Here is a 23,305-nt window from a genome sequence, read left to right as displayed (position 1 = left end):
TATTGCCCTCTCCTCTGAGCATTAATAGCAGTTAACGCACTATGCAGATGGAGCTGTCTTCTTTTAATTGAGGCCCTCCTAATTATGGGCTTGAACCAAAGGTGAGGGAGCATAATGAGGAGAATAGCAATTAACAGATGTTAAAGCCAACCACAATTGAGGCATTAAGGCTATTGGCGTGTGTGTCTCTATTCTCACCCAACCGAAACTGACAAACTGACCACGCCTGGTCCATGTCCCTTCTTTGAACTTTAACTTAGAATGCAGGTGTATATTAGTAGTTAGTGCCATCATTCCAAGCATTCTGATTGGCTGAGCTAAGACAAGGTGACTGATCTACTCTGTAGAAGCTATGAAGCACCACAATTTGGTGTGGCATTTGCACAAATTATGAACAGTTGATCTGGCTTGATCCCATCTTGCCAACAAGACAGGGTGGAATTGCACAGGACTCATCCTTCGTTGTAGCCATCATGGAAGGACCGTATCAAATTGGAGAGGCTTCAGTACACACCTTTAATTAATACAAACTTTTTTGTGTACCTGTCTAATTATCACAAACCCTGTCTTTGCTAGCTTTTCAATGACTATTAAGTAAGAGCCGACTGAGTTTGCCTTAGGCTTCTTTGATTTTTGTTTCGGATGGTATGAGTTGAATCACCAGTTATACATATAACAAGTGCTTGTATAATTGTTACATCTTTCCTAAAAATACTCTAAGAGCGATATAAAACACAACCTATTCATTAAATCTAATAAATTCCAGGCAAAAGGGTGTAATTCAAAAATGTAAATGTATGAGGTCATGAAAATATTTTGTGATTCACTTTCATTTTCATTATAAATATTAAACAGTGGTGGCCATAATGAAAATGTTCCTCCTATGCCTTTTGCCCACAATTTACCTGCACCTAACCTTAACTCCAACCTCAATTTTAACTGGAACCCTTTAAACCTAAATCCAGCTCTCTCCCTTACCTTAATCTCTTACGCTAACTTTAACTCCAATCCTAAACCTCACTCTAACCTACCCCTTATACTAACCCTAACTTCAATCCTTACCCTGCTTCTCCTAAACTAAGTGTATCCATTACATAAACGTAACCATAAGCTGAAAATGTAGCCCAAACCATTAACCTCAATGCAAACCTTAAACTAGTCCTTTCCCTAATGTTGGTCCTCACCCCAGCTCTTAGCCCAATTTATGATGAATAATTAACATACCTTTTATAAATAGTATTTCTAAAATGTTCAAAAAGACATACAAAATAAACACATTTTTCCCTATTTTCATGGAAAAACACCATTTTGAAAAGTAAATTAGTGGCAAACTACATTAAGGCTCAATTTTAATACAGTGTCAGTTTTTTTAGGTCTGGCATAAGCCAATACATTTCGATTATTAAAATCTTAAGTATAACATACTTCTAGATGCTTTCAGCAAGCCCTATTCATCCACTAGGCCGGCATTGTGTCAATCAAATTCTTCTTTCCCTCTGTACAGCATACAACTTGGGGTAATTGGTCAGCCCTCTTCAGTCAGTGGCTAACTTTTCTGAGAGTGATGGCATTTTGCCCTTCAACAAGGCTCACATCCACTTCAGTGCCAGGGGCAACTGAGAATAAGTATTATTTTTGCGAGAAAAAGTATTTTTGCTTTAAGTCAATGTTATTTTTTTAGATTAGTGAGAGCCAGGCAGCTTCCTCAACAATAAAGTGTTGCACAAACCCTGACAAAATAATGCCAGCACTGGTAAAAGCCAAAAGCGTGAGAGCCAACCCAGAACTATTGGCTTTGCCAATGCTTCTTTAAAATTAAATTTTCACTTCAAACTATTGGTCTGCTATTTGACTGCTCGGGAGATGGCCGGGGCTCTAAAAGATTTATAGCTGGGACTTTTAGGTAGCAATCAAGCAAATACATAGGATATGAGCGAGTAAGGATCTTTAAGAAAAGACAATCAACTGTAGACTGGGAATGTTCCCAGAGTGGAAGAGGTTTGATTCTGTTGTATGCTAACATGGGTTTGAGAAATATTTGCCCCTTTCTAGGTTCCAGACAAAGGAGAAACACTTATATGGAAAATCACATTTAAATGAGAGGGATAAAAAGACAGGACGCATCATAGGTCATCTGAAGTATTGCACGGAAGAATAGCCTTAACCACCCAGAGTTCTCCAGTCGTAGGCACAATCGGTTATCTATGAGTACATAAAATAATTGTGTTATGGAACCCATCTATCATGCGTAGAGCGTAAATGAAGTATATTAAGTCTTTGACACACATCTGCAAAGCCTGAGAGCTCAGTTATAATAATGCAATGAAACCTGGATGCCATAGAATGCAGAGAATGAAGGGATCAGTTTGCTAATAACAAAATCTTCTAGAGGCGACTTCTGTCCAGGGATTAAATCCACAATAAATATTAGGTCTCTGTGAAACAGAGCTAAATGAACAGCTCCCACAAGACCCAATTCATATCCCTCTGATGCCGAGACTCTTACCTTTCACACGAGCTACCTCCTGAGAGTCTAGCTCTGATGGAAGCAGGGATACTTTGCGCTGTCAGGAACCAAGGGTTAGATGTACAAACAATATAAATGGCAATTATCAAATATCGAATTTTTGTGAACCGCTATTTGGTAATCACTATCACTAATGTACAAAGGGGTTCTTCAGCCCTTATTCCTCTAATAGCGATTCGTAGTGGGTGGCAAATAAACCTGCCTCATAAATACTAAAAAAGGTAGGTTGCAATTTGTGACCCACTATGATGTGCTGCCATCACAGGGATGGTGGCCTGCTGGGGTCAGCAGACCACCATGTCTTTAATATCTTTTAAATAAAGCGATTATTTTTTTCAATGAAGCTCATTTTCCTTAAAGAAAAACGGGATGTGTTTAAAAATAAAAACAAAAAAAGTTTAAGTAAAAAAATTTAAGAATAGACAGTGAGTCCCTTGGAGCACTTCTGGCTTTTTTCAACCATTCTCAAAGAGGTCCCTGGGTATCCCTTCCCATTTGTGAATGGGTTACCACCAACTTTCAGCTGGCAGTAAATTGGAAATATTTTGCAACCACATTTCGGTTGCAAAACATTTATACATACCAATGCTAAACGGTATTTGGAAGGGACATCCTAAACACGCTGCGCCCAAATACTGATTCTCAAACCCAAACTGCAATTCGGTAACAGGTTACCAAATCACAATTTGAGCTTTGTACATTTGAAAATGCCTTTCTGTGTTTTCAAACGGCCCAATTCTGTGAATCGCGCCGTTTGGAAACAAAAAAAGCATTGTTCATCTAGCCCTATGCCCAACCACACCAACCTGTAAGGAACCAATGGTAAGCCACTTTGGCAAGTAACTGAGCAGGTTAAATGACATCACTTCCTCAAATGTCATGAATGGGTCATAGGGCAAGTGAGGTTACATCTGATGCCTCTTGTGATCAGTTGACGCCACTGGGTACAATGAATGTGCTCTTGTGCAATCTGCTTTGCAATACATTTTCTTTATGCACTACAAGTACCAAATAAATAAATAAATAAATAAATATATAAATAAATAAATAAATAAATAAGCAAAGCAACATGCTGCAATTGTATGTAGACAAAGGGATGCCAGTTTGAAGGTCATTCGGCGTGGGCACTGTGACAAGAGGTCCATAAAGAAGCATCCATACCTGATAGACCTTCATTATATCAGCAGCCTCTCTTCCATTCTGCTCCAGAGCGCCTTGGTTCTGCAGGAGATTCCTCACTGTCTCCTCCATCCTGTGGGACATCATAAGAACACAGTTTACAGCCATAAATCTTTACTTCTCAGAAAGATACATGCTCTGTGTTCAGGTCAGCTGAAGGATATAATGCATCATTATCTCCGGTCTAACCGGCTGAGATTTCTCTTGCCAAATGTGAAATCCACGCCTGCCAATTAATTTCGCAAAAGGAACCTGTTACTATGTGTTAGTCCTCTCTCTCTCTACCAAAAGAGAAACTAGCATGTTTTTTTTATTCCTGCTAAAATAGCTAACAAAGTAAAAATAGATTTCCACACAATAATATATTATCACTGAGCACCTTTGAGACAGCCGGGTAAACTGCATTCCAACAACAACATTGATGTATTTAGAAAAATGAAATCTGCGAGAAAAAAACACCTTAACACCCCCCTAAAGTTCCTGATCCAGGCCTTGGTGAAAACACTGGCATTGTAGGGCTGTATCATGATGGGTGTTGATGGCGCAGCGCCGGGAGCCAGTTTTATGCACCTGCAGTGCATAAGTGAATTTATTTAACCCAATAATTCTACGAGTTAGGGGCATATTTACTATATTTTGGCATAGAGCAGTGCTGCAAGCCTTCTAGCTGTGCTGCCCTAAATCAAAAGAAATGGGCAGGAATGTGCTGTACTACAAGATTGGGCGCATTACAGTCCTTTATGCCAGTGTCGGAGCACAAACTGCAGACGAGCACCAACACAGTCATCCTTGCACCATGGTGGAGGGTCTCTATGTTGTTGGAATCATTGTTTTTGTACAGGAAGGGACATCTTCCGGCGCAAAAACAATCAATGGAGGCATTTTTCTCGTTCTATGTGTGCTTTAAAATTCAGCACATGTGGAAAGAGGAAAAATGAGGAGCAATATAAACATTTCTTCTTGTTACGCCGGCCTTGGGAAGGTGTTCGTTTTGGCGCTGCCCCAGATTTACGTTATGTTGTAAATCTGGGGGATGTAAATCTGGGGGAGTGTCAAAAACCATGGGTGTTTTGTGCCAACTCCTATAGCAACACCCATGTAATGCCCCTTACACGCAGAGTAAGGCATAGCCTTGCTCCATATTTACAAGACCATAAAAAGTCAGCATGGTGGTTTTGTGAGGCCTTGTAAATATGAACCGGCACACTTCACCTCCGGAGTGTCAAAAAGTGACGCTCCGGCTGCATAAAAGTGCTGCACGGAATTGTAAATATGCTCCTTATTGTTTTATTTTCCGATAGTACACCTTGGAAATAGTGAGCAAGGTTTGTCTCTTTCGGTTTCTGAGCTGTGCTGTCTGAATATAAACCACTAACTGAGAGAAATATGACTATATCACTTTTACACAATGCAGGCACATAAAAACAAGCGCTCGGCTCTGCGCTGCGGAAACAAAGCTCATCATACTACGGCCTCTAGTCAGATCTGTTCGGCTTCTTATTGAGTGACAAAGCTTGCTTCCTATCAATTGTCTCCTTCCCATAAAGCGAGAAGCACTATGTGTGTCTGATTCAGGACGAATAAATATTGATTCAGATGGCCAATTATTTTTTATTTACTTTTTATTTTTTTATTACAATTGATGTGCTGTTAGAGCTTTTCCCTAATGCTCAGTTCCTGCAGATAACATCTGTTGACCAAATCTGAATAAAAACATGTCAGCTGAAATCTTGATACCAAGCCATAGCGTGATAGTAGTTTCTTTTCAATGCAGACTGGCTCCATTTTTAGGTCTCGCCTGACCCAGCGCATGCGCTGGTCTGGCAAGACTTATTGAGAGGGCTCCAAAAAGTGCTACCAGGCCAGCCTAGAGCTACAGTGCATGTGCGCGAGCGCCGCGCTTTACCGCGATTACTTTCACTTTCACTTTGATGTTTGATCGCGATCACTTTCGCGGCCGCTTGGCATAGCCAATAGGTCTCGCTTTTGGGACCTTATAAGTATTTATTTATGCAACTGTTGCATGGCTAAACACTTATAAGGTCCCAAAGGCGAGACCTATTGGCTATGCCAATGCTTGTTGCCTGTGGGCCTACATTAACAATAAGCATTTGCACCATTGACTCCCAATGTCACGTGGCCGAAGGTATGAACTGATAAATCTGGCCTTGAATGTTCATTAATAAGGATTTCTACGTTTCACCATCGTACCACAGAGCCCGGTCTAGAATGGCATTAACAATAGAACCAGATGTTCTGCTCATTTCTCAGTTTGCTACAAAACAATAGGCCTATTATGAATGCCCACGGTGAAATTCAGAGTCTATAAAATTTAAAGAGGTTATTCCCAATGAAAATTGGGTAATTCCCTTTGCACCTTCCCATAATCTCATTGCAGAAGCATACACAAGGAAAACAATTCCGATGCTGAATGGTAATAACCCTGAGGTAGAAGACATTTTACAGGCTGAGCAGCTAGGGAGTGGCTTTCTGGGGGGATATAAAGTATTCTAGGGTTGCTGTGGGTCCCTCTCCATGGTAGATGTGGCGACACCTTCCATCCCACAATATTCTTTACACAACACCTATCAGTGGTGTAACACAAAATGGTGCCCCCCCTGCAGAATATTAGCAGGGGCACCTCAGTCTCCCATATCTCACAAGCATTAATTGGTCTTGGTCTGAATGGGCCCCAATTAAAAGGCTGTGGGGTCCCTGATGGCTTGGGGACCCTGGAGCAAAGGGGCTGCAGAAGCTTGTGTTTCGCCCCTGAACACATATCCAATTGCACTTGTAATATGTTTTTTTGAAACTACAAATGCTAGACCGACCGCTCACATTATCATACTTACAGTAGCGCACCAGCCTCATAGAGTCGGCGGAGTTGCCAACCCAACAGTAGCACTCCCTGCACTAAGACCAACATAGATCAGATGCACTTGTACTAGTGATGCTCTCTGTAAAACAATCAGACTGGAGCAGGGAACAGACAACTGACCACAAAAAATGGAAAATCTACACACCAGCACTTGGGGTAGGGTGACCAGGCGTCCCGGATTTGCCCGGACAGTCACAGGTTTTTACCAGCTGTCCCGGCAGATTTGGGCAATTTTAGCTCATGTCCCAGTTTTTAGAGGGGGTCGACTGAAAACAGTGAGAGACACTTATTGGGTGTTCTAAAGTTGTGCTAGTTAGCAGCTGTGATAACTAAGCAATTTAATTACCAGGTATCATACTGGTTTTAGAAATTACATTTAATTTATTTTCTTAGTGCTTCTTCTGTGTTCCTATGTTGATAAGAGTTGTCATTCTGCGCAGCACCCTTGATGTAAAATTGTAGTCCTTCTTCAATTTTTGCAAAATGTCCCAGTTTTTGGTTCTCAAGATTTGGTCACCTTAACTTGGGGGGAATCACTGAGGTTGGGCGGCCTGCAGCCTGTCCTGCCAGATAAGCAAGTAAACCAACCTCTCTAAAAAGGTGCCTTGTATACTCATGCACCATCAAACGCATAGCCAACACACGTATGCGGCCATATGTTTTAACAATATGGCACGTGTCCACCCACCTGCACTTGGATTTGTGCGCCACTGTATGTACTTGGGGCATATAGTGAAAACATCCGGTCTCCGCGCTCGATTGCTCATGTCTTTAAAGAGGCATCCATCTTAACACATGGCACGGATACATGATGATATCTGTGTTTTCAGTAATGCATCGGGGGTTACGAAAAAGAAGATGTGAATGGTTGACTGGAAATGTTCACCTGCCAGTAAATAACCATCAATCCAGAAAATAGAGGTACCGTTTCAGATTTACTACACCGCCCTGAAGCCAGTCGGGGAGCTTACAGTACAGTTCATTTTAGGAACACAATCAGTATGGCTGACTGAACAGGCCAGTATCCCTTGTAAAACCCAAAGCTTATTCTGTCGAAACGCGATCCGACGACTGATTTGCTCAAACAGTAGAGGGTTTCTTCTCCAAGGAAAATGATGGTGAGACACGCTGTGGCAAAACTCCAATTTCACTTGACAAGACAAAACAAACAGCGTGTCGATCTGGTGACAGAGCGAGCTGTTCAAACAGCGGGTTAAGCACAAAACCGTTTTTGTTCTGGTTTAAGAGAATTCGATTGAAGGGCCGAGGGACGCTTGCTGCACACAGTGAATTTATTCCTGAGCTCTCTTAAATTGCTAAAGATTCCTTCAGGCAAGTACACGCACTTACTGCAGCACAAGTGAATAAAATGGCAATGTTGAACAAAAAACACAATCTTGAATTTTCTGCTAATCAACACTATTGCAATGTATGCCAGCCACTGCTTCTAGGTGATTATTTTATTTTCCATCTTTTTCACTAGACTTTTTTTTTATAATTTGAAGAATACCCGCAGATTGTCAGAACACTTTACAATCAAAAAACATAAAGCATCCGAAACAAGAATAGTTAGGGGTGGGAACCAAAAATCCAATTAAGTAATTAAATGTGCTATATGTCACAAACAACAAATGCTAAACAATAAGGGCCTAATTAGGATTTTGGTCGGGAGTTGCCTCCGACCGACATTGCCACGGATGCAGAACCGACCGACCTCTGGTCGGAGTTCCCGACACCGCAATTCAGATGTGACTGCACATGCTGAGGTCGCAAGCTTCCATTTTACAATGGAAACTTGTGCGGCAGTCCGAAACTGCCTGTAGCACAAGCTCCCATTTTACAATGGAAGTTTTTGCGAATCCCTGCATGGTGTGGCAGGCACCATGCAGGAGGGCACCAAAGGTGCCCCCCCAAGGCAACAACCGGAGGGCCGGGGCAGAAGGGGTCCTTGCTAGGGGCTCCCAAAGTAGCTTTCCGACAGCCTTTCCATGTCAGAAAGGCCGACATGGAAAGGCTGTAGGAAACCGACATCATTATCATGACACGTTAACGCCATCCTTAAGGGATAATGAGCAGTTTCAAACCGGCCGAGGGGCTCCTTGAGCTCATCAGAACCAAGTTTCCTTGTCCGGTTTACCTTCTGACAGCTGACAATGTAATTCAGCAGTTGGAGTGTAAACTTTCCATGTCGGTCTGAAAGCCTCCGACCCTCGATCAAAGGCTTTCCGACTGACACCGAACTGAGGCCCTAAGTGTGTATAACGCACAGTTATTGGTTATCTAATGTAAGCCAATGAAACATAAATTAATGACAAGCTTGAAGTTGACACTTTCAGTCTTCCTTAAGTAACCCATTGCCTATCACAGATGCATGCAAAAAATGGCTCGGGCTAATATGGGACAAGATTAAAAACTTCCTTTTGACTACAACCAGTAGAGCAAGCCTGGTAACTCTCATTCATGCCCCCAATTATGCTATTTTGTAATAGGCTTCCCATCTCCCACCTCTTTATAGATGAAACCTGCCTCTCCTCCTATTCTCCCAGAAAATGGCATTAGTTTATGCAGTGTTCATGTCCTACCTGGATTCCCATAATATACACAAATAAGTGATGGATGGAATGCTTGCATTAATCTCAGCCACTGGTAACTGTTGGGGGCCGCAGCCCAATCCATCGTTATTTTGCAAACCATGCCACTGGAACCAAGCTGTACCCAGCTGAGGAGCCCATGACTAGGGTGAAACCAGTCCTGGGCGGCTTGTGTTCTAGTTCATAGAGAACAGCATGGCAGTTTGGGCTGGACTGTTCAGACTGGAGCAGGGTACAGACTGATTTGCATACAGCTAGGTCCACATGGTGTGAAAAATAACGATGCATTGGGATGCGGCCAAGAGTAATTACCAGGGGCTGAGATTAATTCAAGCATTCCAGTCATAATTTTTTTGTATACTTAAGTGGACTTCAGTTACAGCATATACACAGGATCCCAAAGCAAGCTCTGCCTAAACTAGAGACAGCTCAGAATCACACTGTCCGACTGGTAGTCAAACAGAAATGGGAACATTACATCATGCTGGCACTTTAATACTTCTATTGGCTACTGATAAAAGAGAGATGCTGATTCAAAACCATTTAATTTGCTCACAAGGCTCTGCAGGGTCTTAGCTCAACCTATCTGGCTAAACTTTTTATCCCATAACAACCGATGAGAAGCTGCAGAACAGCAAATCTTAACCTACACTCCACCCACAAGACCAAAGTAAACAAATGTGGTGGAGGTCTCTCCATGTTCAAGGCTCTTCCCTGCGAAACACTCTTACCATCTAATCTAAAACCTGAAAACATCTTTGTAGAGATTAGGAAATGTCTAAACACTCACCTCTTCAACTATAGTTAATCCACCTCCCTCTGCTTCTCCTCAGTGGTTATGAAGCAGTCAGGGAATTCTCTAGTAGTCTATTCTTGCTCTCTGGCTAGCTAGATATCTATGACCACTTAGAACCTCATCAACTATGAGCAACAAAAACAAATTGACTTCCACACATCCTTAGTCTTTGACAGTGTTCAACCGCTTATAAGCAAGCAGGCTCCTATCATCAGTCTCAGTCGATATATTGACTGATGCAAATCTGAACTACCGCCTCTCATTCCACTTACCCACCAGACTCCTCCACTCCACCCAACTGGCCTTGGCCACCGTCCCACAGATCTAAAAGACCAAAACCGGAAAAAGATCCTTCTCCTACCTCGCAGCCAAGACCTGAAACTCCCTGCCTCTCCACCTCAGGAAATTCCCGTTGCTGACCCAATTCTGGAAGGATCTCAAGACCTGGCTCTTCGACCGAACCCTGGCGCCTAGACAGATCAGCAGCCTCTCACCCCGCCCCTCGCCTTGAGACCCTCACAGGTGTGTAGCCGCGCTATACAAATCCTGATTGATTGATGCATTCTCTTTAATTGTTAGCCCTTTGTCTTCCCTCTGTGCCCCATCTATACGCACTTTGGGTCTACCTCAGCACTATGTAGTGGCTTACAAAAATATATGAATAAAAAAATCAATGTCAAAAACAACTAGGAGGAAAGGATGGTGTTAAAATGAGAGATTTTACTATTTCATTTAGTATTTTGAAAACTTCAGTTTCCATCCAAAGCAAGTTTACAAGTGCTGCAGTAGTACCACATCTGGTAGTTTAGTAAGCAGAAAACCCTCATGCAGTAATACCCATCACACATGCCTGGGGACAATGCTAATATGTAAGGGAAACAAAATGAAATCCTTGCACTGAGAATGATGTCCATGGGTATTCCTATCACAAGCACCAGCAGCGGACTGTGCAGGTAAGAGTGGTGAGGCGGGGTATTCGACAGATGATGCAGAGGGAAAATTAAATAAATAATTAATTTTCCCTCATCACAGTCTATCAAATCCCCCTCCCATCCCGCCCCACCACTTTTACCTGCACGGGCCCAAATTATGGTTGGCCCAGTAATTCTGCTGCCTACTGTAGTGGCAGTTACCAGCTAGATTGGAATAACAAGAGATGCACGAAAACCACGGGGAAACAGTGGTCTGTGATTTGACACATGCAAAGTTCACCTGCCGCAAACATGTGAAAGGTCAGAGAGAAAAACACTCTACAAATGGACACTAAAATGTGGGAATCTTTATGGAATCACTGATTTCCACATGCTGTTCACCAGTCCAGCTTCCAAACTTAAAATGGCCCAGTAACAGTGCAGTGATACTTTATAGCCCCAGTGATACTCAGTGAGGTATTGCCATACTATAGTACCGGGCCTTAATCATGAGTAAGGCTCACTGTTTTCCGTTTTTACTGATTTTTACAAATAAAATACAGACAGAAAAACATTTATTTTCTTGTCTGTATTTATTTTTAAATGTGGATAAAAACGGAAATTGGGTGCTTTTTGAGTGATTCTAAATACACTTTGCCATGACTGCCAGGTCAATAACTGTGTGACTTGATAGGTAAGGGGGTAAAAAAAAAAGAGGAATTTTTGTAAAGAGGCTTAAACAGCAGTAGATATGCACAAGGCTGGTACTGAAATGTTCATATTTTCATATAGGTGCATTGATTTATCTTCCGCAAGTGTTCATATCACTGAAACCTAAAGGCATTCAAGTGTGACTGCATATTTATTGGTTAAATAAATGCAGAAATATACCAGTTTCAGCTTTATTTTTGTCACAAAACCCATAATAAATATGGATAAATACAGATAAAGTTGACAAAGAATAAATATGGATAAATACAGACGGAAATGTCAACAAAATAAATACCATAAAACCGGGAGCCCTAATCATGAGGTAATACCAAAATTAAATAATAGTCCTTTGGAATGATTCCATGGCATCAGCAATACTTTGTGAGGGATTACTAATCATTTTTCCGGCCATCTTGTAATGAGGACCTTAGTCTAGAGTGAGCTGTTTGCATAATCACACCATATGCTTGTGGTTTTTGCTCTGGGGAAATATCTCGAGAAAGGCCATAGCATGTATGGGGATAGAAGAACACAGAAATGCCTCTATTTCCCAGCACAGAAAAGTAAGAGTATTTCACAGGGGAAAAGGCATGTTTGCAATGCTCGCATTACAATTAGGCGAGTTGTATACAAAAGTGAAAGTCATTTGAAGATTTATTTGTCATACTCTTATTGTTTTAACTGCGTCATTATTTGAGAAATGCATTTTATTTGGAATAAAGCAAAGCACAAACAGTGATCTGATTTTAAATCAAACAAACAGGACCAGTTTGTCCATTAAGTGGTTTATGTCAAGATTTTGTTCTCTTGTAGCATTCATACAGTGCTTAATACATCTGACAAGTCTCAACGCGCGTCGATGGACCGGGTTTCTGTGCACTCTTTAGTTTTTCTCGCTGCTGTGTTGTGTATTCTCAGTAACTTCCAGGGACTCTTGCTTTACATACAGTTGGTGTAACCCAGATGGGAGAGTACAAGGTTGAAGGAGGTTTATACCCTTTGAAAGAAAGCAAGAGCAGAGAAGACTCAATGTAGGTGTCTCATCATGGACAAAGGATCCACGTGTAACATGACTGAGTTTCAGTAAGTGGTTCACATCCATACTCGTCCATAGATTACTTTTTTGGTACGATGGATTCGAGGCGGGCGGAGCTCTTTTGGCCAAATGGTGGATGGACGATAAGTGGTCCATCTGCCGTGGACTAGTATTTCGTTTTTTCTGTGTGTAAGTTGATTTGATTATTAGCATCCCACAGTCAATGGCTAGCAGTCACTATCTGCAGGATTCCTGATTAGACTTCTTTTTAGTTTTTGTATCCCTTCTGTGACATCAACATAATCGGCCGCGACCCGTGCAGGTAAGAGCGGTGGGGCCGGGTGGATGTGGGATTTTGACAGACGATGACGAGGGAAAATAAATTAATTATTTCATTTTTCCTTTTGGTCGTCTGTTGAATTCCCAACCCGGCCCACCGCTCTTACCTGCATGGGCCGCTCCTGCACATATTTGCAACAGTTGACGTTGAAGGAGGAGATGGTGAGCTCCAGCAGGGCGATATGGGAGACATTAAAAACGTGGAGGGTGAGTCCTTGAGTAACTCTTGCCACAGAGGGAAAGGAAGAGAGCAGAATTGGGATCTCTGCTCATTTGAGGGAGCTGTCAGAGAGGTAGGAGGCAATCTAGTCAATGAGAGAGGCTTGCGTTCCTTAAGTAGCGAGTCGCCACAGCAATACAGAACAGTGGACCGTGTAAAAGGCAGCAAAAAGGTACCATAGCAGAAGGGCTGCTACTTCATTTGGATCCATTGTAGTCTGGCAATTAGTGTAAATGACGTACACTGAATACGACAGAACCTTGTTTGGATTTGTTTTCTTCTGAATACTAATAATCGTCTATAGGCAGCTCTTGCTTTTTGTTTGCGTAGAGTAGTCCTTCACATTAAATTAATTAAGAGGTGAGGGTAATGTCTGTGTGGAACTGCATTTATTATCAGGCTATTTATCCATACCTAGGATCTGGAGATGAAGTGACCTGCTACGTACTATTGCGGACATTGTGAGCCATGAATTTGGCAGGATGAACATTCTAGATTCAGGGATTTGGCAATCAATTTTGGGCAAGTAGCATCATGGCTAATCTGTGAAAAAACTAGGAGTTTTAGCATTTACAACTGTGGCTGCATAGATTATTGAGTGACACTGCTGTGTTGTCTTGTCGTTAACATTGTTTTTCTATTTCCGCTGCTTTTCATATGATCTTTATTAGATTAGAGAGAACTTAGCTTTGGGGTCTTCCAACTGACTTTGATGGGAGGACGTGGTAGACTTCATTAGGGTGCGTCAATAGTGGATGTCAACCGATGGTGGACTGAGTGTAGAACAAGGGAACGCCAAGTAATTGCTATGCTCTGATGAGAGTTTTAGGGAATGTGGTGGTATAGTTGTAGGAGAAGAAGAGATGTAAAGTCTGAAATGAATTATCACATTATCATTCCCAGTAATGTAATATTGACCGATCACTGTGATAAGCCCTCGGGGGGCGGGGGGGGGGGGGGGGGGTAAATAATGCCTTAAGAGACTACTGAAACTATCTTTGTAAGATGTCAAGCTGGTAAATCAGCCAATTAGAGGCTGACTCCCGGCCTACAGAGGATAAAACTTAACGGCACAATGAGAGCCGTTTTCCCTCCCCTTCCCTAGACGCTCTATCTGTGAGTGACAGATGCAGAAGGAGACACACATATTGCATGCAACATTCCTATTGCAGTTGACACTCTGTAACAGCTGCCACTGTAGGAGGAGTGGGACATAGTGGTGTTTTAAAGGGGCCCAGGGCACTCCAGGTGGCTCCCAGCAAAACTTCTGATTATCAGAGGGTAGCCACAAGGGGAAGTGTGGACAAAAACGAGCCTGGCCCCAGAGGTCTCAAAGTATCCGCCAGAAAATGCTTTAATTGGAATGAGTGACAATTACAGCAGGCATTATCATGAGGTTAATGACCTTCCCCTCATTCTCCTACCTCTACCTGTGCCGGGGCACCCCTCACTCACGCTGGAGACAATCATCTCTCCATAATGTCTCCTGCGATAGTCACTAGTTCTACATAAAATGCTGTACTGAGGCATCATGTTTGCTTGATTGTTATCACCTCTCAAACAAACTTGTTCTTCCAATAAAAGTTAGCTTACAGGTGCTCCTGTCCCTCCTTCAAATAACCATTCATCCAAACGAGCAACTTATATCCCACACGTTTACATTTTGAATAGTTTTTTTCGAATAATCTTCAACTTATAGTGCTATACTGCCAAAGATTAATGTGAGAAACCTCGGTGGCAAACTAGCCTCCCCAGCTGTCAAGATAAACTCTTTAAAATTAATTGTTTCATTTAATTGAATTCAATTTGCTCGATACAATCTGTTCAGCATGTTCCATTCAATTGATTTTTCCCTTTTATCAGTAAAGACATTAAACTTATTCTCTGGGACTTAATATTCTGATCAGGGCACCATTGCACTATTGGATGTGTTGACTGTAGGTTTACCTGTATAATACTAAGTGGTTATATGTTGCTGCTAAACTGTTATTATAAGGTATACAGACTTATGCATTTTTGATATTCCAAAAAAAAGGGAAAAAAGGATGAAATAATACATAAAGTAAAATAAAATCATATCTTTTGATAATAATCAAAGCACTATGCTGTTTGATCTGTTGCACACTGTCCTGACATAAATGTATATACTTGTGCTTGCCTTTAGCCTATTTTTTCCCCTTTAGTACTAAGTGGTTCTACTTTGATACATTTCAGCCAGAATTTATTTAACATCTGGCAGGTTGATTTTAAGTTATTTTAATTCAACTAATATCATGTCTTGGCAAGGGACTGCTGCTTAACAAAAACAGGTTCCCAGAGAACACAAATCCTTGTGGGAACCTTCATTACCAGGCAAAAGGCTTCACCAGGTCAATCTTCAGGTCACCATGAACTAAGCAGCTGTCTTAACCAGGTAAAGGCTTATTCACAGGAAATACTGCTTACTATACAGGCTCTGTGGCAGAGGCATCTAGAGTTTTGTCATTTGGCAAATACTGCCTCAACCCTACATGGAAACGCAAGGTTATCAGAAAAAAATCATATTTCAAAATACATCAGTCTTTGTTATCTGGTGAATTCCAGTAAAATATGTATTTGCCATCTGAGGTGAGGTATCTTTGCATTATGAATACTGTACCGAAACAGTTCGACACGTAAACAGGCTATTCAAAATTCTGGCTACATCAATTCTGCATGCAGCACAAGAAAAAAACATCTTTTAAAGAGGCACAAAACCAAAGCTGACATCTTCTGAATGTCCTTACCGCAGCCCGTAACCCTCTGAAACTTTCAGCCTTAATTTGGACACTTCACTGTCATCATTTATGGTGCCTTGTCCTATGATAAAGTTGGATTCTCTAAGACCCGGAAGTGATGAGTTTAGGGACCAACCTGACACTTACAATCAAGCCCTTTCTGTTCTGAGGCATCTGGGCTGCTTTCAGTAACAGGCCGCTTGTATCTGCATAGCAGACAGTGCAGATTCCAGATCCTGAGAGAGGAAGTACAGCATCCGAAAATTCCTAGTACATAAACAGAGGACCTGAGGGGAGTAAACAACTTTACATAGATAAACAGAGGACCTGAAGGGAGTAAAGAACTTTACATAGATAAACAGAGGACCTGAGGGGAGTAACCAACTTTACATAGATAAACAGAGGACCTGAGGGGAGTAAACAACTTTTAAAGAGAAGAAAATTCAAGATCAAAACATTTTACTTCAGCACTGGTTTTGAAGAACCAAGCAAGTGGGGGAGCCACTGCTATGTGAAAGGTGCTTATCTTCATATACTTATCTAACCTTTTCACATACAACAGTCAGAATCTCTTGTGAGACTTTCTTCTGACCACTTTCAGCACTTTTGCAGGGCATCAAGCCTTTTCCATGATTATTCAAAACATGCATGGCCATACTAGTAGCATATCTTAGAGCTTAGGATGGCATCATAACCACTTCGTGCATGAGTCAGTGCTCAAGCCACAGCCCAGGGGAGAAGAGGCTCACTCACATCATCTCTGAGGGTGTTGTTTGACACTGGCTTTTCACTCAACAGGAAGATTCAAGTCTACAGCGCTCACCATGGATGTAAGGCTATTTCATTCTATCCTCGGTTATGGTGCCAGCACCCAAGACACCATAATCATCTGGACTTTAAGGCTGTTGACTACAGATGACCCACTTTATATTGGTGCAACCATTTGCTCACTTGTGTATGAGGTCAATTCAGCTAACTCTGTTTTCTAAGTCCTTCTTTCTTTTCCAGCAGGTCAGAAGTATTCTGACAGGCAGGAACTCAGATGATGTTGCTTTATGGAAGAGGCTCATGGATTCATAATTTCTTTCCTTTTAAAGGGTCACTGTGAATCCGAAAGAAAGACCAATAGTTCAAAGCATATTTCCATCAACGAATCAATCGCAGGGGGCAGAATGAAATTTACATTTTATTTATTTATAAGATTTATAAAGGGCTCCGCCACCTGAAAGATATCCTGGTGCTAGCCAAATAACAGGCGAAAAGGAGAGAAACAGAAAAAAGGAGAAGAGATCTAAGGATCAATGAATAAAGGGTCTGAAGAAGAAAGTCACCTGAAACTTTGCGCATTTTCTCAGGAGAAGAGTGGAATCTTAAGTGCCCTCCTAAATTGTAACAGACCAGTCACAGATCTTAATGAGAGAGGACGGGAATTACAGAGCATGACCACCTTGACCATAAAGGACCGACCGCCTTGCCTCGATTTCCTGAACTTGGTCACACTTAGCAAATTGGCTGATGTGGAACAAAGAGCTCTGTTAGGGATATATCTTTTCAGATTCTTTCACAGGGGAGCGAGGCCCACCCCCTGAAAGGCTTAAATGCAAAGCAGAGGGATTTAAACCACATTCTTTTCTTAATCAGAAGTCAATGTAGCTCCTTAAGAGCCAGAGTGGTAGATGTTTTCCAGGGTCTGTCAAGGGCAAGTTTAGCTGCCGCTGCCTGAACCCTTGACAGACGATGAAGTAGATACTTCCATGCATCCAACAAGAGGGCGTTGCAGTAGGCCAGGCGGCTGAGAATGACACTACGGACTACCAATGCTCTGGAAGAATGGGGACAAGCCGGTAATAATGACTTTGCCAGCCAGAAAGAATTATCCAAAGACAAAAGCTTTATATGTTGCAAGCTGTAACAGAGCCAGGGTTCTGTAACCTGAAATGTTATCAGAGACATGGACAAAGGAGATTGCAACATGCGGCTGCTGTTACGAGACTGCAAGGAGTTCATGAGTAACTTATGCATGGGATTGGTTGGGTCAAATCACTTCTTCCTATTTCTTTCTAACACACAGTGGTAAAGACACTCTTTGGCTAAGACCAATGTCTACAATAGCCTTATATGGGTTCCGTCACCCAAACAGCATGAATGGGTCTAGTCACCCAAAGAGCAACTGATTTTATCTTAAGACACACTCTCTCTCTTTCAGGAGTCATCATTGTGAAGGTCGCGAAGCGGATAATGCCGAACAATTAAAAGATGTCGGTAAATACAAAAATGACACTAAACGATCACTGTGTTTTTCAAGTAAAAGAAATCCACATAGACGCAGCCAATCAGAGCAGCACATAGAAGCAGAAAGACAGACAGACAAATACATAGATAGACAGTATACTGGGGAGAAATGGAAGGCGGTCCAAGCGAAATGAAGTGAGACAAGGCTCAGAAGAGCTATAGGGATACTCATAAACAGTGACAGGTATAATAGGAGCTACTGAGCCCTACGCAGGGATAGACAGCAAAAGAAAACAAGCATTGGCATAGCCAATAAGTCTCACCTTTGGGACCTTATACGTGTTTAGCTATGCAACAGTTGCATAACTAAACACTTATAAGGTCCCAAAAGCGAGACCTATTGGCTATGCCAATGCTTGTTTTAACTGCTGCAATCTATTGAAGCCTCACGGAGAACATCAAAGCGGCCGCGAAAGTGATCGCGATCAAACATCAAAGCAGCCGTGCGGCCGCGAAAGTGAAAGTAATAGCGGTAAAGCGCGACGCGCGTGCCCGCGCACATGCACTGTAGGTCTAGGCTGGCCTGGTAGCACTTTTTGGAGCCCTCACAAAATGTCTCGCCAGACAGTCAGGCGAGACCTAAACAGGAGAAAGAAGACTGGAGAATAGACAAAAGAGAAATCCAACTACTGCCAGTGAGAGGAGCAGATCAACAACCACAACAAGAGAATATGTGTGGATATATTGATGAACTATAGGTCGATATCCAGAGATTGTAGTTCAGAGTTTCACAGGTTAACCACTGTGGAATTGTACAGGTATTTTGGAATCGTACAATGGCTTTTCTGTTGCAGTCTCCCGATTCTTCATTACTCTATTTATAATTTTATTTTTGCACCCTAAATATAGCAAAATCCCTAAAGAAAAGGGCAACAACAACAACACTGAGCAATATTTCTAAAATGGTAACCCTGTGACCTTCGACTTATAGCACATCTCTCTCTTCGTGCAAAATAGAAACAGTCCTGTCCAGTGGGAACAAACACACGATTAATTACTGCTTTATCAAAAACCTTTCTCTCTTTTCGACTCTCTGCAAAAACGTCTGATGGACTGGGCAGTTTCGATTCTCTTCTTAATTGAGTGCGCTGTAGCACACTGCATTATCTATTTTACTGAAGCCACAGACGCTTCTCAAAGCGCATGATTATATAAAAAAAATAACTATTGATTTTAAGAGGAATAAAAACATACCCTCGTTATAAAATAGAGCAGGGAGGCAAGGTCTTTCGAGGAGCGACAGTGCCCAGCACTAGAGGAAAAGTCACTAAATGCATTACTAGTTTGACAGCTAATGAAGAACTTGTGGGTTTTTAAAGAACAAATCAATAGTCTTCAGTGAATTGCCTGTGTTTTCAAAGGGACACTTAAAATGTGGCAGCCTCAGACCTCCTCCTCGTCAAGGAACCATTACTGAAATGTTCATCAGTTCCAGGCGCCGGGTAAAGTACATAAAGAGAGCAGGAAAACTAAAACACAGAGCTGGACAATGTGGGAAATGGCAGGGATAAAACAGTTTCATTAGATAAGCTAGAATATTGGCACATCACCTACACTGATAACGTGGCTCAGTGAGCTAAACGTTTGATGTTTAGAGCATGTGCAACCTGCATGCCACAGGTTTGGAATCTCACCAAGGTAGACTCAGGTCTATGTTCTCAAAGACAAATCTATGGTAAGGCCACTGATTCGTCCCAGGGAATCTAACCAGAATTAATTGTCATATTGGCCCTACGGATGTATGACGTAACAATGCGAGTCATTACAACGCGTGCAGTTACATCGCGGTCGTTACAACGACTGCGATGTTACTACGCTATGCCATTACAACGCAAGTCTTTACATCGGCTTGCGCTAGATGGCGTGCTAACATTAGAAAAGCGTACTTTACTATTCCAACTCCAGTCCACTTAACAGTAGGGAAGGTGTTGGGATAGTAAACTACACTATTTGTAATGTTAGCACGCCATCTAGCGCAAGTCGATGTAAAGACTTGCATTGTAATGGCATCGCGTGGTTACATCGCGTTCGTTGTACCGACCGTGATGTAACAGCATCGCGGTGTACTGAATGCGATGTAAACGATGTTTCCCTGGCCCTACCAGTGTCAGCTTCCTCTCGTCGCCGACAGGCTGGAAGGGGATGGGCCCTCACAGCACAGGCTCCACACCCAATCCAGACGCTGCTTTCACATGAGAGCAGAGGCGGGTTTGGTCTGAGCGGCCTCATTTGCCGCTCAGTCGGTGGATTGATATCTGTGCCTTTTCGCCAACCCGGCTGTGTAACATAGAAACATAAGTGGGGATGTGTGTTTTTCCGGCCTAGGAGCGCTGGCCAAACACACATGCGCACTTATGAGTGCTCTTTACTCCTTTTCCATGACATGCCCGGCCCGCCATATAGTTATTGTATTGCGGGGCTCGGATAAAATAAATAAATAACAGACAATAACTGTGTTATTGTCATTTTATTTGTCATCTGGTGGCGCTGGCTGTGGGGCCATTGCGGGGGAGGAGCCCATGGGCCCTATAAGGATTAAAGAGGGGCCCCAATAAAGGGTAGTGGGTTGTCACATTTCATTTCACCTTTGTTGACAAAAAATCCTTGAACTGTTCCATTAACTTGCACACTAAATGCTTGACCGCACAATATTTATACCAATACATATTAATGGTAAATGCCTAAAAGCAAAGTGTAATTAAACAATAACACTTATTGAGCCAAGAATTAATGCTACATGCATAGTCATCTCTTTCACAATTTTAAGGGGACTACAATATTCACTCTTATTTTTAAGATTATAAATAAGGCTCCCGGTTTTCCGTTTTTACGTATTTTTACAGATAATTACAGACAGAAAACAAAGTGTTTCCTGTCTGTATCTATTTTCAAAAGCGGAAAAATGCAGAAAAGTGTGCTTCTTGTTGTTGACTGTCCATACTGTTTTTCATGATTTCTAGAACAACAGCTGAGCAGATAGGCAGCATGGAATGGTAAAAATAGATTGAGATTTCCATAAATGCAGGTATATGGTAACATATATTTGTATTATAATGCTCATATTTACCTGAAGGTGTAGTGTTTTGCTATATTTGGCTGCTTAATGTGCTAAAACGCGACAGGCCGCAAAGTATGAGTGCATGTTTATAAGTTAAATAAATGTGGAAATATACCATTTTATGACTCCTATAGTCACAAAACACAAAATAAATATGGATAAATACCAATATGATGGGAAAAAAATAAATATGGATAAATACAGACGGAAATGTTAAGAAAATAAATACCAGAAAACCGGGAGCCCTAATTATAAATGACATTTGTGATTGCATCTGTTGCATTAAGAGTGGGAACAGGAGTATTTCATTTGGTGAGTGAGCTATGGTTTGCTTGGCTGTTGCACAAGTTATGAATGTGGTCCTACCCACAACTTGTGAAATTCATTATTTTTCAGTTTTCATTTGGAATCATAACTGCACTGTATCTGAAGTTTTTTAAGGGAATCACACAGCGTTTTATAAACATATGTTGAGCAGTTATAACCAAAGCTAACCATGATGTCAGCTGAAAACACACACACACGCACGCCCACATATACAAACTTACATACATGAAGGGGCTTTGGGCCAGGCTTCTTCATCCACTGGGCATTCAACTGTCAATGCCACTTTGCTTCCTCCCATCCTGCTCAGCATACAGCAGTATGGGGCAATAGGCCACTTATCATTAGCCATTAGCTTCATTGCACTGTGAATGATGGCATTTTGCCTGATCAAATGAGCCTGTCTATACAGAAATGCACTTCAGTGCTAGACTTTCGGGCAGTGGTTTAGTTTGCCTACGGTTTTTACGGTCTGTTTTTTATATCTGAGCTTTATGTAATCTTCATTGTGTATTTAAACTATATCTGTAGGTTATAGCAATTTAAGGCCACCAGTACTTTTTCTTGGCCTCTGAAAGTCAAAAATTCTTGCGATAAGCATATAGCTAAAAATTATTTATATATTTCTTTTAGTACATACGCCCTTTAGGACACAATCGTACAGTTTTATTTCAAATATATTCATTTATATTATTTGTATTCCCGTGGCATATACTTGCAGTAAGAAATAATCAAGCCAGCGTTGCCAAGGCCAGGCATATATATTGTCCATGCCGATGCTGGCTTTGTTTTCTGTTAATCAACAGAATTGTCAGTTTTATTTTAATTGGATAACAAATAGAATCAACCTTTTGAATATTTATTGGCACATTTGTGATAGAGTACTCCCTCCACCAAACTCTCAATTAACTCCTATGTCTGTACTAAATACTGTACGTCTGCTGCCAATTCTAAATCTACATTGTATAGAATAGATAAGCTCAGGCGCGCCTGGCACACGTAAGAGCGGCGTGGCATGGGTGGGGTAGGGCAGGGGGGAAATCGACAGATGACGGGAAATCTAAGAGTAAATAAATAAAACCACTTAACTTGTGCTCACTGCATTGCCGACTCGGCAATGCACCAAGCCAAAGGTTCGTGGTTTTATTCATTTTGTTATTTAATTTGACCTATCCCGTCGTCTGTCGATTTCCCCCCTCCGGCCCAACCCATCGCCCCGCCACTCTTACCTGTGGTGGCCACGCCTGGATCAGCTGTCTGTAGACTGCACCTACATTGAAATATTTTGAGAGAAGTTATTCAATACACAGAAATGGTCTGACCCATCTACAGCCCAGAAACACACAAAAAGATTTTTAATGCAATGCAAAATTATCCGCTTCTTTGTATTTTTCACGTTGAAATCCTGGGAAAAGCATAAGGCCGGCTGTTGATAATATCTTTTTTTGCATTTGTTTATTTGTAGTTCACTGAGCTAAGTAAACGCTTTACACAAACACATTAGCATTGGGCCAGTTTTGTCATCATCAATGTTACTACAAATGGGTCTGGCTTCCCAGTGATGCACATAATCTCTATCATCATTTTTACTGTGACACAACCATTAGTTAAGGTTTGCAGCGGCTGACTCTTAATCAGTGAGCTATGCCTTCAATTATCAAATGCCTTTGCTTGGGTTCCTTCTTTC

At 41.7% G+C, this 23,305-nt stretch overlaps 1 protein-coding gene across 1 annotated transcript in view; it reads right to left on the bottom strand.

Moving 5' to 3' along the window:
• NCKAP5 (NCK associated protein 5) overlaps positions 1-23,305 on the bottom strand; it is a 704,458-nt gene that overhangs the window by 317,014 nt on the left and 364,139 nt on the right. Inside the window, exon 4 of the mRNA XM_085647329.1 lies at positions 3,689-3,779. Coding sequence (XP_085503455.1) covers positions 3,689-3,779 — 91 coding nt within the window. The remainder of the gene's footprint in view (positions 1-3,688; positions 3,780-23,305) is intronic.

This window comes from Triturus cristatus, chromosome 3_2 (genome assembly GCF_964204655.1).
Source record: "Triturus cristatus chromosome 3_2, aTriCri1.1, whole genome shotgun sequence".
Classification (NCBI taxonomy): domain Eukaryota; kingdom Metazoa; phylum Chordata; class Amphibia; order Caudata; family Salamandridae; genus Triturus; species Triturus cristatus.
The sequence above is the reverse complement of the archived record's forward strand: the minus strand, read 5'-3'. Positions and strand labels throughout refer to the sequence as shown.